This window comes from Desmodus rotundus, chromosome 9, assembly GCF_022682495.2.
Source record: "Desmodus rotundus isolate HL8 chromosome 9, HLdesRot8A.1, whole genome shotgun sequence".
Taxonomy (NCBI): Eukaryota; Metazoa; Chordata; class Mammalia; order Chiroptera; family Phyllostomidae; genus Desmodus; species Desmodus rotundus.
Window position 1 is genome coordinate 83968582 of NC_071395.1, and position 21955 is coordinate 83990536.

General features: G+C 46.4%; 1 protein-coding gene across 2 annotated transcripts in view; it reads left to right on the forward strand.

Annotated features, from left to right (window-relative positions):
• The window catches only part of SLC39A11 (solute carrier family 39 member 11), a 253919-nt gene that overhangs the window by 13298 nt on the left and 218666 nt on the right, over nt 1-21955 (forward strand). For both annotated transcript variants that reach the window (XM_045182203.2, XM_024573427.3), the window contains exon 4: nt 21168-21326. In XM_045182203.2, the coding sequence (XP_045038138.2) occupies nt 21168-21326 (159 nt within the window). The remainder of the gene's footprint in view (nt 1-21167; nt 21327-21955) is intronic.

Genomic DNA, 21955 nt, shown 5'->3' on the forward strand with positions numbered 1-21955 from the left:
TCACTGCTGTTACCTTTTCTTTTCCTTATTGCCTGAGAGGTAGGGAAACCTGATGTGTCCTAATGGAGCTTTGCAATGTGAGGTCATTTGGGCCACACTGAAGTGGGCTGGGCCCCAGCCAGAGTACCAGCAGTGTGAAAGGAGTGTGCTAACTGGGCATTAAAGCTCCTGCAAAGGTCGTTGCTCTCTGTTTCTCTGAGCCAGAATTTTCCTCTTTATAAGGGTAAGAGAAGCAAAGGGCCCGAGACGACCTCCCTGGGATGCTGAACAAGCTCAGACCTAGGGCCTGTCCTACCACAGCATCTTTGCAACTGGACAAATCAATCACCTTGGGAGTTTTGGGGCAGTTGTCCAAAGTGGAGCTTCTTTCTTAAATTTGCTTTGTCAAGATCTGGGGAGCTGGGAAGCCCCAGGGCCTTCTAGATTCTACTCTCTGCAAGTTTCTTCTTGTGCACTGGGATGCAGGGACCAGGGAGGTGATGTTTGTGTGTTTTAGGGGTGAAGCTGCTCTTTCAGTGGGCACTCAGTGGGGAAGTGGGGAGGTGTACCAGAGTTAGCTTGGTGGGACTTTGAGCTACCTGCCCCAGGGGTGTCATTTGACAAGCTGAGTGTGGTGTGGTGCATGAAGGCAATGTGGGGAAGGGCCCTTCTCTAAGTGGGACTGTCACAGCCTTGCTCCAGGACTCTTGGCACAGTGGTTAAGGGACACCTGCCACTCCTGCCACCTTTGCTTCCTGCATTATGATGCCATGAGACACTAACAGTTTAAACACAGATAATCGAGGGGTTGGGACCCTTATGGTTTGTGTGCTGAGGCATTTTAGTTTTAAAGGCCTCAAATGGCCAGTTTCCAATGGGATAACTGTCTCAGCTGAGATGACTGTCCCCAAACCATGCCAGGCAGGGGCAGGAGACATGGAACGTGTCATGGGAGATAAGCCTGACTTTTGGTCCAGCACTCCTGGCACCCAAACAGTAGTGAATGTTGTGGGCATAAGAGCAGTGCTGTGGCAGCTGTGTCCCCTCGTGCTGTGCAGCATGTGCCAGCAAGGTGAGGGCCTTCCCACCCAGCATGTCCTGACTCTGGGCCCCACGCTGGGTGGAGAGCAGTTTTGCTGCCAGAGGGGGTGGTAGGTGAGAGAGGAAGCTAGGAGAAATGGAAGAAAACCACTCGGGAGGAGACGGATTATTATTTTTTTAATTTTGTGTTTTTCTCTTTTCAATTTCATGCTTCAGATTCCCCCTGTCATTATGAACGGTGCATGGGGTGGGGTGGGGGGAAGAGAAATGGTATAGATCACCTTCTCTCCACATGGATGGAAAGGAACAGCGTCTGTCTTGGCGGAGTGCTCATGTGGGCTCTCCTGCCCTGCTGAGTATTGGTGGCGGTGTGGCTCTGAGGCCTGCCCAGGGTCCCCTGGATGGTCCTTCCGTGACCCCTCTCTCCTCCTTTCCCATCCACAGGCTGCCTTCACTCTCCTAGCCTGGAAACCCTGCCTCCCCTTTGATCCCTCTGTGTCTCCTTCCAGGCCTGGGCCTGCCGTATGGATTGGGGACATCTGTTCCTCTTTGTTTGGGGGCATCCTTCCCTGTTCTGATGGAGAGGTGGGGTGTGTGCAGGTGATGAGCAGGAGATTACTAAGGGCCTAGAGATTGAGCTCCAGTAGTCAGATGTGAGTGCTCCAGAATCATGGGAACTTTTATACATCTTTGTAGGAACAGGTAGACGTTTATTAATAGATATTCTCTTAAGATGATTGCTACATTTTTTCTCTCATTCATTCATTCATTCATTCAGCAGTTAATGAGAACCTGCTGTATTCCTGGCACTGTGCCAGGTGCTGAGGATTTGAAAAAGTGCCAGGAGATAGCTTCTGTCTTTAAGGAAATTCTGATCTAGTCAAGAGGTGGGCACTACAGCAGTGGTCCACATCCCGCACACACCTGTTCTAAGTGCGGTAGTCCTCTTTATCCACAGCTTCGCGCTCTGTGGTTTCAGTCAGCTGCAGTCTGAAACACTACGTGGGAAATTCCAGAAGTCAACAGTTCATAAGTTTTACATTGCTCACCATTCTGAGGAGCGTGATGAAATCTCGCTTCCAGCTGCATCCTGCACGAGACCCAGTGGTCCCATTGTCCAGCGTCTCCTTGCTGTGCACACTCCCTGCCTGCTGGTCACTCAGTAGCCGTCTGGGCGATCTGATGGACCGTGGTGGTGTCTCAGTGCTTGTGTCCCTTGTTTTAGTTAATCATGGCCCCCAAGTGCAAGAGTAGTGATGTTGGTGATTCAGATATGCCAAAGAGAAGCCAGAAAGTGCTTCCTCTAAGTGAAAAGGTGCAAATTCTTAATCAGGAAAGAACAGGATTGTCTGCTGAGGTTGCTAAGCTCAACAGTAATAATGCGTCTCCTATCCCTGACATTGGGAAGAAATTTGTGCTGGTTTTGCTGTCCCAGCTCAGACCACAAAAGTTATAGCCACGGCATGTGGGGGGTCAGTGTTTAGTTAAGATGGAAAAGGCATTCGATTTGCGGGGCAAGACCCGGGCAGAAAACGTGTTCCGGTTGATGGCCACGTGCTGCACCAGAATGCACTGAGCCTCTATGAAGACTTCAGCAGGGATCCCCTGAACCGACGGACCACATTCACATGACTTTTATTACAATGTATTGGTGTAATTGTTCCGTTTTGTTATTAGTTATTGCTAATCTCTTACTATGCCTAATTTATAAATTAAACTTTGTTATAGGTGTGTATGTGTAGGAAAAACAGTATTATGGGGTTCTGTACCACCTGCAGCATCAGACATCCACTGTGGGCCTTGGATGTATCCCTGTGGACGAGGGGAGGCCACTCCACTGGAGAGCTCTACTGGAACTCAGCCATGCCTCTTTGTTTACATGTTGTCTGTGGCTGCTTTTGCATTCCAGCAGCGGAGCTGAGTAGCAGCAGCAGGACTACATTGTCCACAAAACTCTTTACAGAAGTTTGCCAACCCCTGATCTGGTTTATGGCAGGGTTTTCTGAGGCCTGGTGGCAGCGGGAGCAGCTTGTGACCATCAGGATCACAGCTGTGTGCCTTGCAAGGCCCTGGCTAGAGGTCTCAGAACGCTTCCTGGAATGTCTGGGGTTCCCGAGTCGGTGATTTCCTGGGGGCCTCTCTTGGTGGTGGGTCCTCCCAAAGGGTGCCTGGCCTTCGCTCATGAAATGGATGCTACGGCCACCCCTTTGCTGGGTGGGCCTTTAAGGGATCTTCAGGACCGGCTGTGCAGTGAAGCATGATGAAGTATGGAGACCCTTTATTCCGTTCCCCTTGTCTCATTGTGTGAAGACAGATGGCCCAGGGCAAAGTGTGCAGTTTGAGATTGTGAAATAAAACTAGGTTTCCCAGCTCAAACCGAACTCAAGGTTGCAACTGTCACCAGCATCCGTGGTCTAGCACAGTGAGCTAACTTGGTCTAACGTCCTTCGCAGTTTGGTTTAAGGGAGTTCTCCGGCTTCGGAGAAGCCCCCTTCCTTTGGATGCAGTGGTTCCACACCTTGGCTGCATGTTGGAATCACCTGGAACGATTTAAAAAGCCCAGTGCCCTGGATACACCCTGGACTAACTACATCAGAACCTCTGGGGGTATGATGAGGCTTTAGTAGTTTCTAGAGTTCCCAGGCAGTTGCAAGGTGAGAACCCCTGTTCTAGTGAAGGCTGTGGTTTAATAAAGGATGAGCTGGTGTTTGGAAGAAGCAGGGTCCCTGTAGCTCTGGGGCTAAGAATCCAGCTGAGCCAATGTGTAGGGGTGGGGTCATGGCTAGAGGAACACTGGACCTGGAGGATGGGGTCTTGGAACTTGAACAGGTGAGCCCAGAGGGAGGCTGCTGCCTCTGGTCTCCAGCTACAGCCCTGTCTGCTGCAGGCTCCCATGGCAGCCCACCACGTTCTTGGCAGTTGTCTTGGCTCCCAAGGCTGATTGATTTTGATGGCAGCCTGGGGTGGGGAAGGGACAGTTTTCTACTGTCAAGTTCATTTCCTAGTTGGTCAGGTGATACTGGACTCCTACCAGCTGGGATCTCAGGCTCTTCCTCTGGGCTCCCTGGCTCATCTGCAAAAGAAAGATGGGAGCCAGATCTTTACTACTTGGAGAACTTGAGCTTGAATTTAAATCCAACTTGGTGCACTGTCCTCGTTAGATGACACCCTGAATCTGAAAAATCTCAGGACTGGCAGAGCCTTCTGGGAGTTATCTCAGCCATCCCTCTGCCATCAGACAACGTGACGTTTCACTAAATCCAGACAGATGGTGGGAGTTTAGCTTATTCCCAAAGACTTTTGTGAAGCAAGACATTACACTTTTTCTTTTCTTTTTCTTTTTTTGGTAACTCAATTGAGTGTTTAGCTAGTTGTGAGAAACTTATCTGGTCTAAATGCCTTGTGCTACAATTTAAATAGTAAGAGAGTGGCCGACATTATTTCTAATAGGCATCTTAGTACAAATTGCCGCAACCAGAGCGGGGAGGAGGTCCCTGAGGGGGGTGGTGACGGGAGATTAAGAAAGACACAGCCACAGACAATTTAAAGAAAAGCAGGGGCCAGGTGGGGCATTGTCCTCTGATGGAGAGACAGTGACCCTGAATATGGTCTCTGCCTTTATTTTATAAAGGTTAGTTAGATAAAGCTCAAGGATGTTTTGCAGACTCAGGGAAAAACTGCAGGCATAATTGCTCCATTCCCAGGCTATCTAAATGATAAATATTTCTTCTGCAAAAGTTACAGTCGCATTCAGCTGAAGCTTGTGGTTAACTATCTCCTTCTTAACCTCTGTGGGTTCTGGCTGTATGATGCCAGCCTTTACTGTCCTCCACACAAATCACATTAAAAAGCATTTAGTGAGTGTCAATTCTTTTGAAAGATAAGCTGGATACAGGGATCAAAGGTAATATTCGTTAAGTTTTGTCCTTTAGCTTTTGCATGACAAGAGCAAATCTATACACATTATTAACACAAGTGCTTTGTGGAAAGGCTGCCGTTGAATTGCATATTCTTGCTTTTCAGCAATGGCTTACTCCCAGGGAGGGGAAGAGCCAGTAACTAAAGCTTTCTCGAGGGCTTGTGCAATTTTAGAAATGGCCCAGACGTGTGTTCTGTTTGCAGAATAGCCATTGGAGAGTGCCTGCGCAGAACGTGGGAACAGGGAGAGAACTATCTTTGGGCCAAGCCATCACACCCATTTAGTGAGCGCCTACTGTGTGCAAGGCATTGTGGGAAGTATGCAAAGAAGCAAGATATAATCCTTCCCTGCAAAGGGTTTAAAGTAGGGAAGAGAAGTCACATTCACCTGTAATCATGAGACAGGTCAGCATGTGGTTGTTCGAAGGCAATGGGAAAAAGGTGATGGGACCCCAGACACTGGGAGTTTACATCTAGTTGGGGAATTAGAGAGGACTTTTTCATGGATGAAGAAGCTCAGCTTGGAAAAACAGGAGACTGAGGATGTCAGGAGGGAGCAGGAGAAGGAAATGAATTGTAAGTAGAAAGAACAGCGGTTTGGAAGCATAAGAGTAGAACATACAGGGCTGTTGAGGGAATGGCAATTGGTTTGGTTGGGAGGAGGGGCCAGAGAAGTAGGTTGGGGCGGGATATGGACAACCTGGGGTCTTGTGGAAGGAAATTTCTGCTTTGTTCTCTAGATTGGTGGGGATATCCTGGAGGTTTTTGAGAGGGTGACATGATCAGAGCTGTACTTTCAGGAAGGGAATTTTGTGGGTCGCAGATAGCACAGCCATTGGGAGCATGCAGGGAGGCTGTCGGTAGAGATGTAGGCTGGAGGCTCTTGTATTACTTTAGGTGGTGCCTTGACTCATTAGAGACCTTGATTTTGAGGAGAGACAGAGAAGTTAGAAGGGAGGGAGAAAACGACACTCCTTCTGGAGAATGGAGGGGAACTGGCATTCTTGCATTCCTGGGGCTACTTTCCCTGAGGCTACTGGAGAATTGGAGGTCACCCTCCTGGCTTATGGACTGAGGGGGACTCTCTCAGAAATGGGGAGGCGGGGGTTTGGGGGAGTATCTTAGGTTTACATCAGGCCTTTGTCATTTGAGTGGGTTTGTACTTTGGAATCTGCGTGTCGGGGTGGTCTCTATGGCAACCAGACACCTACAGCTAGTTGTACTGATAGTGATGTTTCCTGCTGCTCTGTTTAAGATTGGGCTTGACTGAGAGTAACTGAAACCTGAAAAATAGTGATTTAAACTAGAAAGATGCCTCTTGGGTAGACGAAATCCAGAGACTGTGTCTGGGAAAGTAGGTTCATAGAGTCATCAGTGATATAGACTCCTTTTTTGCTCATTGCTTTGCCCCGGGGGTGAGCCTTTGTCTTTCTGGCCCAAAATGGCTGCTAAAGCTCAGGACATCACATCTGCCTTCCAGGCAGTAAGATGGCAGGAGGGAGGGAGATTCCTTGAAAGTCCTTCATGACAGCTTCACTTATATCTTTTTGGCCAGAACTTATTTCTATGACTTCATCAGGCTGCAAGGAAGGCTAAGATCCATAGTCTTTTAGTTGTGATGTAACGTGCTCAGATAAACACTGGGATTCTGTTATGAAGGAGAGTGATAACGGAAACTGGAATATGCACTTAACACTTTTGGCTACACAGCCTAGTGCAGAGAGAACTTTGAGCCCTAACACTATTATTGACTTTTAGCTTCTCTGTGTACATTTTTTTTATGGGCTGTTTTTAAAATGAGTTGTGTTATTTCTTTTTTTACTAGTTTATTTCAACATGGAGGCATAACTCATGAAGTTGGTAAGACATTCAAGTAGTACAAAGGGTATACAATAAAAAATCAGTTCTTCCATTTCTTGGTATCATCCAGGTTCGTGGATGATTGAAAAACAAACTCCCTCGGGCATGAGGAAGAAAGAAAATGTACTGGCCAATTCAGTTGAAATATCCAGATGTAGAACTGTCCTGAGATAATGGTACACTCTGTGGACCAGAGGACATCACTGGGACCTGGGTTTCTCCATCTCCTGGCTCTTCTTTTCTCTGTGTGTCTCCACCTTCGGATAGTCGGTCTACATCCTCTCGGGCTTAAGTCTGGAGGAAGGAGAAGTCTTTCTTCTACAGTGCAGACAGCCTTGGAATTGAGTTTCATGGGCAGCGGGTAACTGGCCTGACTTGAGTTGTGTGCTCACCCCTGAATGCTAAACTTTTTTGCCACAGGGATGTGGTGTGTCAACTGGCCAGGCCTGAGCCACATGCCCTGTCTCCCCTCCTCCCATTCAATAAAATAACTAATAATGGGGGAGAGATGTAATAGATGTTCAGTAGCCAACATACAGCCAGCATCCCCCATCCCCCTGTGTCATTTAGAAACTACCCCAAACTTAGTGGCTTACGTCAACACCAACCAATTATTTCTTACGATTATGAGCTGGCTGGGCTCAGCTGGGTGGTGTTTCTGGTCTTGCCTGGGGTCACTCATGAGGCTGTGGACATCTGGCCACTCTCTGAGGCTGGAGGGTAGAAGAGGGCCTTACTCATGGGTCTGGGGCCTCGGTGCCTCCAGTTGGCTGGGCCTCTGTAGTCTAGTGCAGTCTTCCTTGCAGGACTGTGGAAGAGTTCCAAGAAGGTGCAGGTGGAAATTGCAAGGTCTCAGGAGGCCTAGACCCTGGACCTGACCCAGAATCACCTGTGTCACATTTGATTGGCCAAAGCAAGTGACAAGGTCCACCAGGTTCAGTGGGTGGAGAGATACTCTACTCTAGTTTTTGGTGGGAGGAGCCTGCAGAATATTTTGGCTCTGCTGTAGCACCTGCCACCTCCCTGTGGGGTGATGCCTGTCTATCCTTCCAGAACCCATATTCCTTTTTCTGTGGCCACTGCCAGCAGTCACTGGCCCCCTACAGGGCCTCTCCCTTGTCTTTTCTCCATCCTGCTTCTCAGCTTCCCTTTGGGCCTCAGCTCCCACCCAGTGGCTTTCTGAGTTCCTGTTCAGTTTGCGAACTTAAACACCAGGGAAGAAACTGGACGATCCAGTGAAGTTGAATTTGTTCTCAGTAAACAACAGAGAAGCCATACCTTTATGGGCCCAGGTTAGTCATAGGTGTTCTGGTCTCCTGAGAGGAAAGGTTTTGGACTGAATTCTCCTCCGTTTCAGGGCTGTGTTGTTATGGAAGCAAGAATTAGCCATTGGGCGAGGTGGCATTCTGTGGCGAACAGTACTGTAACATCCCTGGAATCTTTTGGCCACACCCCTTCTGAGAGCTGGTACGCCCAGGCTGTGGAATTGGATGGGACTGGGAGAACTACCACTTCTTATGATCCCTGCTTCAGGATCGCTTGGTTTTACTAACAGCACATGTGTGACTTTAATTTTCAAATTCAGTCTTCAGTCTTCTTCCCTCTTTGCACGGGAGTTGGCCTCATTTTATGAATTTATGGGTATAAAGAGCATTTGGCTGAGGGCAGAGCAATGGAGGAAAGCCCGTCCTGGTGTTTCTCAGGTGGGTGTGTGGGCAGAGCACAGGGACAGTGCCAAAATGTAGTTCCTGTTCATTTCATTGCCCCCGTGAGCATGGTGACAAACCTGGAGGCTGTGGAGCTATAACCGTGGGCCCAGAAGCCTCCCTGGCTGCCTTTCCCAGGGTCTGGGGAGCACTGGGTGCAGGATGGAGCTATGGGTTTTCGTAGCCTCACTCCACTCCCCCTCTTTGTTTCCTCCACTCCCCGCCAAAGGAATGGGCCTTCTGGAGGGTCCTTGTAACTAATAATTCTCTTTCCCTGGGCAGAGGAGCCCCTTTCTGGGCAGCCAAGGAGGCCCGGAAGCAGAGTTTTGATCCTCCGCTGTAATAAAGAGAGTGTTTGGGCTCAGACAGGGAGTCCTGAGTCCTTGGGTTGTATTTCTAGCTGAGCTGCCTACAATCCCTGTGATTTAGCAGTAAGTCCTGTTACCTGCACCTCCAGGCATCTCCTCGCTCCATTGAGACTAAAATCCTTCCCCCTTTTGCCTCGCACAAATAGTGGGAGGAAAAATCCAGCTCTGACTGTTTAATGCTTCTGTGCCCTACAGAGCAAAGAATAAAATACCAGGGAGGCAAACCTTTAATAGCTTGCTAGTGGAAGCTGATCTTTGCTGTCAGGGTGTCCTGACTTTTCACCCCACATTTGGCTCGGGACCATGAGCTGTTTCCCCAGACTGGCCAAACAGCTAACAGAGTAGAGCCCCTAGACCCATTGGAGACTCAGTTCTGGAGATTTGTGCATTTGACAAGCAAGTGATGGGAAGCCTTCGCACCTACCTGTGCACAGATGTTTTTCTTTTTCTATAACGTTTCTTTGGAAACCTCTCTGAGCTGCTGAAGCTCTGGTCTTCTTGTGAAGAAATTAACCACGACAGCCCTGGGGCTAAGTGAGTTAGTTCTCTAGGAGGGTGGAAAAAAATTTATATTTGTGAAATCTACAAGCAAGGGAAAAACAGATTAGTATGGTATTTGAGAAGGAGGAAGGGGCGCAGAGTCATTGTCTGGGTATAGGCTTTACATAGAGTACTGATTCGAATTTGTGGCCATTATGCATGAAGAAATCCATGGGGTGGAGGTGCCCATAAACTGACTGCAGGGAACACTTGCATCTTATGGGCTCATGAGCCCCAAATATTCTTATGTGACATTGGTTTATTGCTTTATATTTTCCACAGCACTCTCCCATCCATTACCTCATCTGACCCTCATACTCATCCTGTAGCTGGAGCTTTTATTATTTGCATGTAATAGACGAAGGTTGTGCTGCCCTCCGTGCTGGACTCCTGTGTGGGATCAGGCCGTGGGACGTAGGGCAGTGGGCAAATGAAGGGAGCCCCCAGCGGTCCTCTTGCACCCTTCCCCTGCCCCGGGTTGCCAGGCATTGTTTTAGACACTGGGGATAAATCACGAAGCAGCAAACAAAAATTCCTGCCCTCGTGGGACTGCCATTCTAGCAGAGAGTCACATGGTAAACTCTACAATAGAGTTTAAACATAGAGTATGTCAGACAGAGACGGTAAGTGAGATGGAGAACCACAAAGGAATGGAGGAGGACAGGGAGAGTCCTGGCGGAGGTGGGACTTAGGAGTGTTGCTACCTCAAAAAGGGTAAGTCAGTACAGATGCTAAGAAAGTATTCCTGATGTGTGGGAGGCTCACAATAAATTTTTTGGTGTAGTGAACAAATAAACATGCTCAAATGGATGGATGGATGGAGGATGGATGGATGGAGATGGATAGATGATATGGATGGATGGATGGATGGATGGAGATGGATTGATGATGGGTGGAAGGACATGGAGGGATGCATAGAAGGAAGAGGAGGGTGAGTCCTACCTGCTATAGATCTGTGCTTCCTTTGAGAGCCTAAATGTTTTCATACTCCCCCTCCCCATCTCATGTGCTCCCTGGAGCCGGTAGCCCCTCCCTGCCGGAGAGAGCCAACATCCAACTGACTTGGGACAGGCATGCCCCTGGCACTGTGTAGGTTGAGTTGGGAAGTAAGTTGTTGCCAACTGGTCGAGGGAGAGTTTGCCTTACCATGTGTTTCACCTCGGCCTTCCTATCACGGACCTGGTTCCCAAAGCCTTGGGGGTTTGCCTGCTCCATCTCTCTGGGAGCATGGGTCTTTCCAGAGCCTTGTTGTTGAGAGTTTTCTCCTTAAGGAAGTTGCGTGTCTCATTTTCCCCACCATAATCTAACTTGACAAGCATCTGTGGCTCTCTGTGCTTGTCCAATATGGCAGTTGTTTGTAGATTCTAACTGCTTGTTCACTTCTTCCTTCCCAGACTAGATGCATCTAGAAAGCAGGGACCGTCTTTGTCACTGTCAAGTGTCGTTCCCTAGTACAGGGATTAGAACACAGTTGGCATGCAAAAATAGTTTTAAGTTAAGTGTTGAATGAGCATGGTGGTGTGTGCATTGGAGGTTTTCTTGGGGTTGGCTGCTTTTAGGCTACCCAGTTTCTCCAGATATTCTGTGTGCACTGATTTATGTCCCTGGAACACCAGAATGAAATCTCAAAAAATACTCAGGGAGAAACCCCTCCCCACTGAGTCTATAAGGAAATCGGTCTTTCTAGTTCTCCCAATGAAGGAAGAAACTAATTGAATGTAAACTCATTACATCTCTGAAGCACTTTGAAAATTTCCCCACGATTTAATTATGATGAACTTCCCAGGATGTGGTCATGCCAGGAAATGTCTCCAACCATCAGTGGTGTGGGGTGAGCCAAGGGCAGAGGGGCATTGGGCACCAAGAGGTGCAGCCTTGTGCTGGTGGGCATGTGCTCTGCTATTAATGATGGGCTCTGGAGCCACATTTCTTGGGTTTGATCCTGGTTTCTCAGCTGATTAGTTGTATGAGCTTGGGCTAGTTCCTTAGTGTAAGCCTCAGCATCCTCATCCTTTGCAGGGTTGTTGTGCATATGAATAAGTAAGCATATTGAAGCACTTAGTATAGTGATTGGCACTTGGTAAATGCCCCATACATCTTTATTATTATCCGACATCAAGGGAGAATGGGTGTGGAACACACGAGGAATTTGGGATTGGTGTGGGTCAGTGAACTTGGGTATGATGGTTTTGCATCTCCTTCATCTTCGATTGACTATCTTTTCCACACAGACGCCTCCAAATCTTTCTCCTCAACAGCACGACCTTCTATACTTTCTTGCTTATATGCAAATTAAAAAATGGGATCATACTATACATCATGTGTAAAAACATGTTCCTTCACTTAGTATGTCCTGAACTCTTTCTTATTCAGGTGGGTGCGTGGCACTTGGTCACACACATTGTCCGTGATACGTGCTTTCACCTGTATTGAGGTATAACTGAATTACACTAAGCTGTACCTGTGACTGATTTTTACTCATGACTTGTTGGACATTTAAGTTGGGCTTGATATTGTGAGTCATTGTTTATTTTTATCAAGATAATAGATGCACCCATGTAGAAAGAGCTAACGTTAATAAAAGGCTTATAAAGAAAAAAAAAAAAAAGCAGTCCTCCCCACCCCCTCCATGGCCCTGTCTTCTTTTCTGGAAGTTACCATTTTTGTCTGTTTCTTGAGAAAATTTCCCCCATATTTCTGCAATTTCTTGATTTGGAAACCAGTGCCCCTCAGTTCGGGCAGCTGTTATTATATGTTCCTTTAATAGTTTCCCCCGCTGGTCCTCTGTTCTCGTTATTGTTGGCTCTTGGACTTCCTGGACCAAGCCTCTCATTTTCTTCCCTTTTCTCTTGTTAGTTTGTAGTCCCTTTACTGTTCTGTTCTGCATGCTGGGAAATTTCATTGACTAACTCCATAAATAGAGCAAAGGTTTTTTTGCTTGTTTGTTTGTTTTGTTTTCATGGTTTCAGTTTCTGAAAAGTTGTTCTTATTCTCCCTGTTTTTTTTCCATCCAACATCCTGTTCTTCGTCGTAGATTTATTCCACACATTCACATCCCTCTCATATTAATAGTGTCACAGGTGGGCACAGGTAACCAGGTTCTTGGTGATCGGGACAAAGAATTGAACTGAACACACAGAGTTTATAGCAGAGAACGTGGCAGTAGGCCAGCTCCAAGCAGAGACTGACCTCATGGGCTGGAGGGATTCTATTCTTATAGGGCGGATCCTTCCTGGCTAGTTTTGGCAGGCTTTTATTGCACACGTACAAGTAGTTGTATTACTTTAAAGCTACTTTGCATGTGGTCTCCCATGATTTTCCCTGATTGGCCACCGGAGAAGGGGTCGCACAATGTTACCGAATGGACCCCCCCTTCTCCTGGGGTCCCCCTGTACTAGATTTGCCTTGCTCACTGCCAGGGAATTATAGCTCTCCATGTCAGAGATTGGTGAAAAGGAAAGGAATTATTTATTCAAAGGTTATACAGACTTAAGAGTAATGACTTAATGTCTTCATTAAAATCCCAAAAGTCCCTTAAAACATCCACAAACACACACAGTCCTTCTTTCCCCCCTTTGCCCAGTCCGGGGTACTGTATCTCAGGAAAAGAAATAGAAGTCCGTGGCTCAGGTAGCCCCTGGTTCTTCCCAGTAATCTGTGCTCTGCTGGTAGGCCTCCCTCAGTTCCCAGCACCATCGGGGTGTTGCCACCCTGATCTCCAGTTCTTAATCCAAACCCACGTGGCACCTTCTCATGGCCCACCAGCAATAGTCCTTTTACCTCTTTCCTTCCCACAATATGTCTCCTGCATTCTTCCAAACTGCTAAGAGAGCTCTGCATCGCTGCTACATCTTGCTTTCCAGCTTCCTAGGCTGCATGGCAAAGGGAGCCCCAAAGCCGAGTGACTCTCCTCATCATGGCTGCTGCGCCTGGGTTTAAATCCCAGTGCCAATGTTCCTTTGCAGCCCCATTTCCGACTCCTCCCACAATCGGCTACACCTCCCAGATTCTCATATTTTTCCAGCTTTTCTGGGATGCCATAGTAAGTCCTGGCAGGTGTAGGTTTGTGGTGTGGAGCCAGTCATCTCCAAGCTCTTATGCAGGCTCTGTAACCAAGGGGAGTTACCTCCTAGTTACGTCCTAGGTGGGAAGCACTCCCATCTCCATGGCTCAAAGCACAGCCACAGCTATTTAACATATCCATGAAACCAGTTAAAACTTATAGATATGTTAAATGACCATGCCTGAGGTTAGTTGCAAAACTTGCGTGCAAAACAACTCTCAATGGACCTGCTCCATGTGTCCCATCGCCCAGTTCAGACCTGTGGGTGTGAGGATATCCCATATTTTTAATATTTCTTGGACACCCTGAGTTTTGGAACCCATTACAAATCCTTCTTTGGGGGGCCTCTGGCTGTACCCTCTTATAATAGGTTTTCCCTTTATGAATATTCCCTCCTTGAGGGGTACCTCAGAAGTGAGGAGTCCCAGCCCAGGGTTCCAGTGCCAGGAAGATAAGTCCCCATAACTTCTGGCTGAAAACACCAGTGGGGATTGAGTTGGTAGAAGAAACAACTGGAGTTCCAAGCAATTCCTCTTAAAGAGCCCACACATGGACTTACTCAGACTCACTGCCCCTGAACTCCAGCACCAGGGTAGCAGCTTGAAAGGCACCAGTGGCATATGGGGTGAAACTGAAGTGTGTGGCATCAAGGTGAGAGCTGGGGGACAGCTTTCTCCCAGACAGAAAGGCAGGAAGAGGCCATTGTCCCTTTTCTGAACCCTCCTTCCACAGAGCGGGCAGTTGGATGCCATATCTGAGATTCCATCAACCTGGCTAACACTGTTTGCCCCACCCTGGAGATCCTGTGAGGCTCCCATCCCACCCAATTTACAGGTTCACACAAGCTGTTATCAGTTACTTCTCCATAGGAATGGCCCGTTTTGGCTTATGCTTCACAACTTCCTAAATCCTCTCCAACAAGCAACAGCTGGCCTCAGGGAGCCCCCAGTGCCTGTACCTTGCTAAGTGGCCCCAGGATATGTATATACACATACACAGACACACACATAGTGTTCTTTCACTCAGTCTAATGCTTTTAAGATTCATCTATGTTGTGATATCAGTAGTTTTTCATTATTGCTAAAGAGTATTTTATTTATAAATACACTACAGATTCTGCTGCTGATGGACATTTGGGTTGTGTCCTGGTTTGGCCTATGAATAAAGCCATTGTATATATTCTTGTGTAGGTCTCGTGTGGATGTATGTTTTCATTTCTCTTGGGGCAGCTGTCTAAGAGAGAAATTACTGGGTCATAGAGTAGATTTAAAAAATATATATATATTTTATTGATTATGCTATTACAGTTGTCCCATTTCCCCTCCTTTATTCCCCTCTGCCCTGCATACCCCTTCCCACTTGCATTCCCCGCCTTTAGGTCATGTCCATGGGTCATACTTATAAGTTCTCTGGCTTCTACATTTCCTACACTATTCTTACCCTCCCCTAGTCTATTTCCACCTATTGTTTATGCTACTTATTCTCTGTACCTTTCCCCTCTCTCCTCCTCCCACTCCCCTGTTCATAACCCTCCATGTGAGCTCCATTTCTGTGGTTCCGTTCCTGTTCTAGTTGTTTGCTTAGTTTGCTTTTGTTTTTGTTTTAGGTGTGGTTAATAACTGTGAGTTTGCTGTCATTCTTACGGTTCATATTTCTTATCTTCTTTTTCTTAGATAAGTCCCTTTAACATTTCATATAATAAGGGCTTGGTGATGATGAACTCCTTTCACTGACCTTATCTGAGAAGCACTTTATCTTCCCTTCCATTCTAAATGATAGCTTTGCTGGATAGAGCAATCTTGGATGTAGGTCCTTGCCTTTCATGACTTGGAATACTTCTTTCCAGCCCCTTCTTGCCTGTAAGGTCTCTTTTGAGAAATCAGCTGACAGTCTTATGGGAACTCCTTTGTAGGTAACTGTCTCCTTTTCTCTTGCTGCTTTTAAGATTCTCTCCTTCTCTTTAATCTTGGCTAATGTAGTTATGATGTGCCTTGGTGTGTTCCTCCTTAGGTCCAGCTTCTTTGGGACTCTCTGAGCTTCCTGGACTTCCTGGAAGTCTATTTCCTTTGCCAGATTGGGGAAGTTCTTCATTATTTGTTCAAATAAGTTTTCAGCTTCTTGCTCTTCCTCTTCTCCTTCCAGCACCCCTATGATTTGGATGTTGGAACGTTTAAAGATGTCCTGGAGGTTCCTAAGCCTCTCCTCATTTTTTTGAATTCTTGTTTCTTCATTCTGTTCTGGTTGAATGTCTCTTTCTTCCTTTTGGTTCACACTGTTGATTTGAGTCCCAGTTTCCTTCCCTTCACTGTTGGTTCCCTGTACATTTTCCTTTACTTCACTTAGCATAGCCTTCATTTTTTCCTCTAATTTGTGACCATATTCAACCAATTCTGTGAGCATCCTGATTACCAGTGTTTTGAACTGTGCATCTGATAGTTTGGCTACCTCTTTGTCGCTTAGTTGTATTTTTTCTGGAGCTTTGATCTGTTCTTTCATTTGGGTCTTTTTTTTTCTTTTTTGTCTCAATGAGCCCATTACATAGTAAGGGGTGGAGCCTTAGGTGTTCACCAGGGCAGGGAAACCCATGTTGCTGCGTTGTGATGCTGTATGTGGGGGAGGGGTCCAAGAGGGAACAATGCTACTTCCCCGACTACCCACAATCAAATTGGGCCTTTGTGGTGCTGATGACCCGGTGGGTGGGCTTGTGTATGTTCTAGGACCCTGTGAGTCTCTCCAATGAACTCCCCTGAGAGGCTGGGAGTTTCTCCTGCTGCCTCTACCCCACAGGTGTTTTCAAACAGAGGTTTGAGGCTTTATTTCCCCACACTGGAACCCTGGGTTGTGCATCTGTCTCACTCCCCAGTTGTTCCTCCAGATTCATCTGCATGCAAATATGGAACCCACTGGGGATCTGCCAGCTGCGGCCTTGCCACAAGTCCTCTCCACCTGGCTGCCCGTCTCCGTCCCTCCTACCGGTCTGGATGAATGTTTCTTCTTTAACTCCTTGGTTGTCAGACTTCCATACAGTTCAGTTTTCTGTCAGTTCTGGTTGTTTTTTGTTTTTAAATTTGTTGTTGTCCCTCTTTTGGTTGTGCGAGGAGGCACAGTGTGTCTACCTATGCCTGCATCTTGGCCAGAAGTCCAGACTTTTTTTTAAGTTCAGGTGCTCCTTCCTAGTTTGGAGAGTGCATACAAACTTGTAGGCCAAGCCCCTACCCCTCACTTTCACTGGGTAGGTGTAGCTAACAAGAGTCAAGTTGTTAAGCAGATCTGCATCAATTAATAATGATAATTGAAGCTGAATGCAAATGATTATTATTTTGAGCTGTTAGGTTTAATTCCATAAAATTGCATGAAGCTGGTATATTAGGACTGTTTGATGAAGGCAAATTAGGTGCAGAGGTAGCCCCCATATGAATTTGATTCATGCTTGAGACATGACTAATACTTGACATGCCAAACTGGAAAGCTGACTCATTGCACAGTTCCTGTGGCCACCCCTTCGGCTTTCTGACGGGTGACTGGATATTGAGTGGGCATGGGTGACCTCGTCCTGGAGGGTTACATGCGTATTTCTTCCTTCTCCACTGTCCCTCTGCTTCCATTCTGATCAGGCCCTACCCCACCTCCCATGTAGGTTATGTCGGTAACCAGCAGCCAGGCTGTTGGTTTCCTATCTGGGAGAACCTGTTTCAGTAGGTTGTGGAGCCATGGCTTCCGTATCTTAAAAACTCCAGGCACTTCTGGTTGTGCAGCCAGAGTTGTGAACAACCCACCTATTGTCTGAAGTCCAAGCCATTCTGCCAGACTTCTTAATTAGACCCAACTATCTCATGGTACGCCAGCACACACTTTGCTTTTCAGCCAGGCCGGTCACCCTACACCACCAGCTTTGGCAGGTTTGCCCCCCAGACCGCTCACACTGGGACTCCTCCCAGCCAGAAGGCCCCGCCTCGTTTTCCTTTCCAAATCACGTCCAACTTTCAAGTGCTCTCCACTGTGTTTTTTTTGATGTTCCACTTTGTCACAATGTTGCCATCTCCTTACTTGGAATGACCACAGACTTACTCATCTGTCAGTTCTGATGCCTTCTCTGTTTATCGTGTCAGACACCTTCTGTAGTCTCTCTTATGATGGCACGTAGCCAGGTCCTCAAAGGCAGGACCCAGATCAGCTTTTGTATGTTTCTTCCTCCCTCTCAGCCCCGTAGGATCCAGCATAATGTTGGTTGTGTAATAGTCACTAATTGGGTACTTATTAATTGACTTTTACAAATTAATTTTATATCTAATTTGGAGACAGAGTTAGATGTATTACTCGGCTTCTGTAGTTTCAGAGTAATCATTGCCTTAATTTATATGGATTGCAAGTTCGTGCGTACTCCTTAATTATACAGGCCTTGAGGTTAGAGTCCATGTTCATTTGCTTCAACAACCGCTGATGGAGGACCCACCCTAGCAGGCCTTGAGTTGGGTGCTGATACTGTGAACTCTGTGTTCCCATCTCCTGTAGACTTTCTCTCCCCTTACCTACAGAGACAGTGCCGTTGAATAACGGGTACTGAGACTCGGTGCATTGTAAGTGATCGATGTGCAGTGTTTTTCTCTCCCTGTTTTATTAAGGGGGACATTCTATTCTGTGGCTTGCATTTCCTTCTAGTCTTTAAGCTGTCATTACTATCATAAGAGAAATGCTTAACTGGCCCCATCATGCCCAGATATTCTGATGTGTTCCTTAAGGAACTCTTCACCAATTCATTTGTATTTTCAGAGCTGAAATGGTCCCAAAATGAGCACTTAAGCAGAAATGAAAAGGTTTGCCTGCCGTAGGCTAGGGAGTTAGCTGATTGGTTTTGATTATTCTGTGCTGGTACCTCTGACACAGAGGGAAAGTAATAGCATTATAAAGTATGGATCCTCATGTGGTAGTTTGCATGATATTTTCAGAAAAAGGATCATATGAGTTTTGCTAGGTTTTGTGAATTACCTAAGGGAAATGGGGGATTTTCTCTCAGAGCTTGGAAATATCTGCAGATTAAAAAAAAAAAGATTTTATTTATTTATTTTTAGAGAGAGGGGGAGGGAGGGAGAAAGATATTAATGTGTGAGAGATACATCAATCTGTTGCCTCTCTCACACCCCCAACTGGGGACCTGCCCCATAACCCAGGCATGTGTCCTGATTGGGAATCGAACTGGCGACCTTTCAGTTCACAGAGTGGCACTCAATCCACTGAGCCACACCAGCCAGTGCTATCTGCTCATTTAAAATGTCTCCTCCAGTCCCTTTCAATTTTCTGGTGTCAAGACTGATTTAGGTGCCTTTAAGAAAAACACACAGTCTGGTTGGGTATCTCTATCAGGCAGAAACATTTCTGGAAATTGAGTTGTTGTAAATAGGAGCATTTTCCCTCATTGAATTTTCACTGTGAAATAAAGATCTCCTATTATTAAAACAATAAAAATTATGTTATATGATAAATTTACTTATAATATTTACTTTTATATATTTTCAAATGATATTATCAGTTTCTTTAAAAATTCCCCTCAAAGATATGCATGTATAGTTTAAAAAGTCAGGTTATTCTACTGCGTTTATAACAGAAACCAGGAGTCCGTCAGCTTTCCGCACTCCTGACTCCTCCTTCTCAGGATAAAGATGAGCAGCTTTTTTAGCTGTTTCTTCAGTCTCTTGTCTCCACACGTCTCAACTGTATGCTTACTTTGGCACTTCTTGACTTTTCAGTTTTAAACATATCTAATGATTTTCTGGTGTGGAAGATGAGGATCTGGTTCTTTTATTCCTCCTTGCATCCTATCCTATGGATACATTATGTTTTTTTAGGTTAGTTCAATAGTTACAGCGTCATAAATGGAGTATTATTCAGCCACAAACAGGAATGGCCTTCTGACACATGTTACAACACAAATCAACCTCGAAAGCATTATGCTAAGTGAAATAATCCATTAAGTAAAATAAAGCATTATGCTAAGTAGAAGACACAAAGGGACAAATACTGTATGGTTTCACTTACATGACGTACCTAGAATAGGCAAATTCACAGAGATGGAGAGTAGACTGGAGGTCACCAGGACCTGGGGAGAGGGGAGAATGGGGAGTTATTGCTAAATAGTTAACAGAACTTCTGTTTGGGGTGGTGAGAAAGGTTTGGGAATAGCAGTGACAACACTCTGGAGGTGATTAGTGCCACCAAATTGTAGACTGCAAAACGGCAAATTGTATGTGAATAAGCTTTCTTCGGTGGTCTCATGGAGCTGACCTGATGAGACATTTTCGCTCTTTTTGGGAATTTCTGAAGCATTTACAATTGTCTAGGAGTGGCGCTAAGACTTTTTCTGGGAGACTCTAGCCCAGAGCCGCTGACTGTGTGCGGATGAGGGCTGGCAGGAGGGAAGTCACTTTTGCACGGATTTCTTCTTTCCCGTTACTCTTGTAATGCTTGGTTCTGTCACTCTGCGTGTTATTTTGGAGATGGATGATGCAGATGTATTTTTTGAAGACAAGGCATAATTAAGTCACTTTTAGAAACCCATTCAACATTTTACATGTCAGTGATGACTGTCGTATGGTTATGACGGGTGGTGGGTGTACTCCAGCCGGGAAGATGCCACTGCATCTATAGGAGTAAGTGACGGTGGATGAGCCTTCAATCTGCCAAACGCTGGAGACTCTTGTATTGAATTGACCTCCTTGAGATCTGGGTCTAGCTTTATTTCTCTCTTTTGCTCGTTTTTGTCCCCTCATTGAGGTGATTATGGTCCTGCTTGCTTAGTTCCCTGAATCTGCCATTCGTTGGCTATGTGACCTTGAGCAAATTATCCTATGACTTTGAGATTCAATTTCTTTACCTACAAATAGTAAGAGAAAACAATATCTACCTCTCTGCGTTTTTGCGATGATAAAATAAGATATCAAATGGTGAAACTTGCTCCCTGGAAATAGTAGGTGATCGATAAATGTTAGTCCTCCTCTCCCTTTTTAGAGATTCATAAATCAATGAGACCAAGCTGACACTGAGTCTCTGGTTTCATCCAATATTTCAAAGGCTATCCCATATCACCTAGGAAACAATGTTTGGTGCTCGAGAGAGCGGGGCTGGAGCTACCATGTAGCAAAGGAAGGACTGGGGAGAGAGATTCCCACTGAATGTAAGGAAGACCTTTGTCTTATCATGCAGTGGCTTTTGCTCACGAAGCCACGTGTCCTGGAGGTATTCAGTCAGAACAGGATTTCTCAACAGCATTAGTGACTTTCGGGGCCAGGTAATTCTTTGGTGTCAGGAGCTGTGCATTGTAGATGTCTACAAGCATCTCTGGCCTCTAGTCACTAGATGCCCCTAGTGTGACAACCCAAAATGTCTCCAGACATTGCCAGATGTCCCCTGGAGGGCAGAATTGCCCCTGGTTGAGAACCATTGAAATAGAGGCTAGATGGCAGCAAATTAGACTCTATCCTCTAAGGTCAACTCCATTCTACCCAGGTTGAGTACTTACAACATTAGTTCCAGGATTTCTGATGGTGGCTTTTTGGTTTGGGATGGTACCCATCATGGAGGATTAAAGGCCTAGCATGTGAAACTGTATGGTTCAGTTTGGCCCATAGAGAGCAATGAAACCCCCATTTGGGAGGTCGTCTGTGGTTGGTTTGACAGTTTGTTGCTCGCTTTTTGCAGGTCATGTTAGCAGCCTCCTACTGGTCCCTCCTGGCCCCAGCGGTTGAGATGGCCACGTCCTCTGGGGGCTTTGGTGCCTTTGCCTTCTTCCCTGTGGCTGTTGGCTTCACCCTCGGAGCTGCATTCGTCTACTTGGCCGACCTTGTGATGCCTCAGCTGGTGAGTGCCACCCTTGAAACGGGATGGACCTATTCGTGTCTCTGTTAAACAGCCAGTGATGTCGAAACAGGTCATTTAGGGCTTTTATGTAGAGGAATTGAATTTGACATTTTTCCTAAAAGGAAATAAGCTCTTGGTAATATGACTAATCATCCCCTTGGTTACATTTTGCTAAGTTCAGACTTTAAATGTCAGACTTCATTGTAAGTATAGAGTGCTGCTGACAACCCGCTGTGTGGCTCTGTGTACATGAACGGACCTGGGAGCAGTGAGTGACCATGATCATGGTCCTGACCCATAAGGAACTCAAGATGCCACCTGGGAGATGACCACACACCCAATGATGGCATAAGCCCATTACCAAAGCATCACATCAACAAGGGCTTGTTATGGGAGGATGAGGTGGGGAGCCTGATCGGGCCAGGGCTGTGGGTGGAGCTCGCTTCTGCCATCCACTGGATGTGTCTCCCTTGGGTCCATTTCTCCTTCCTATAACTTGAGGATAACTCCATTTAGTGGCTGCAAAGGCAAAATGAAAAAATCTGACAAGGTACTGCAGTAGGGCTGGTGGGTAGGGTTTGGGGAATGAGCACGTGCAAAGAAGCACGATAAGAACTACAGCCGGAAGT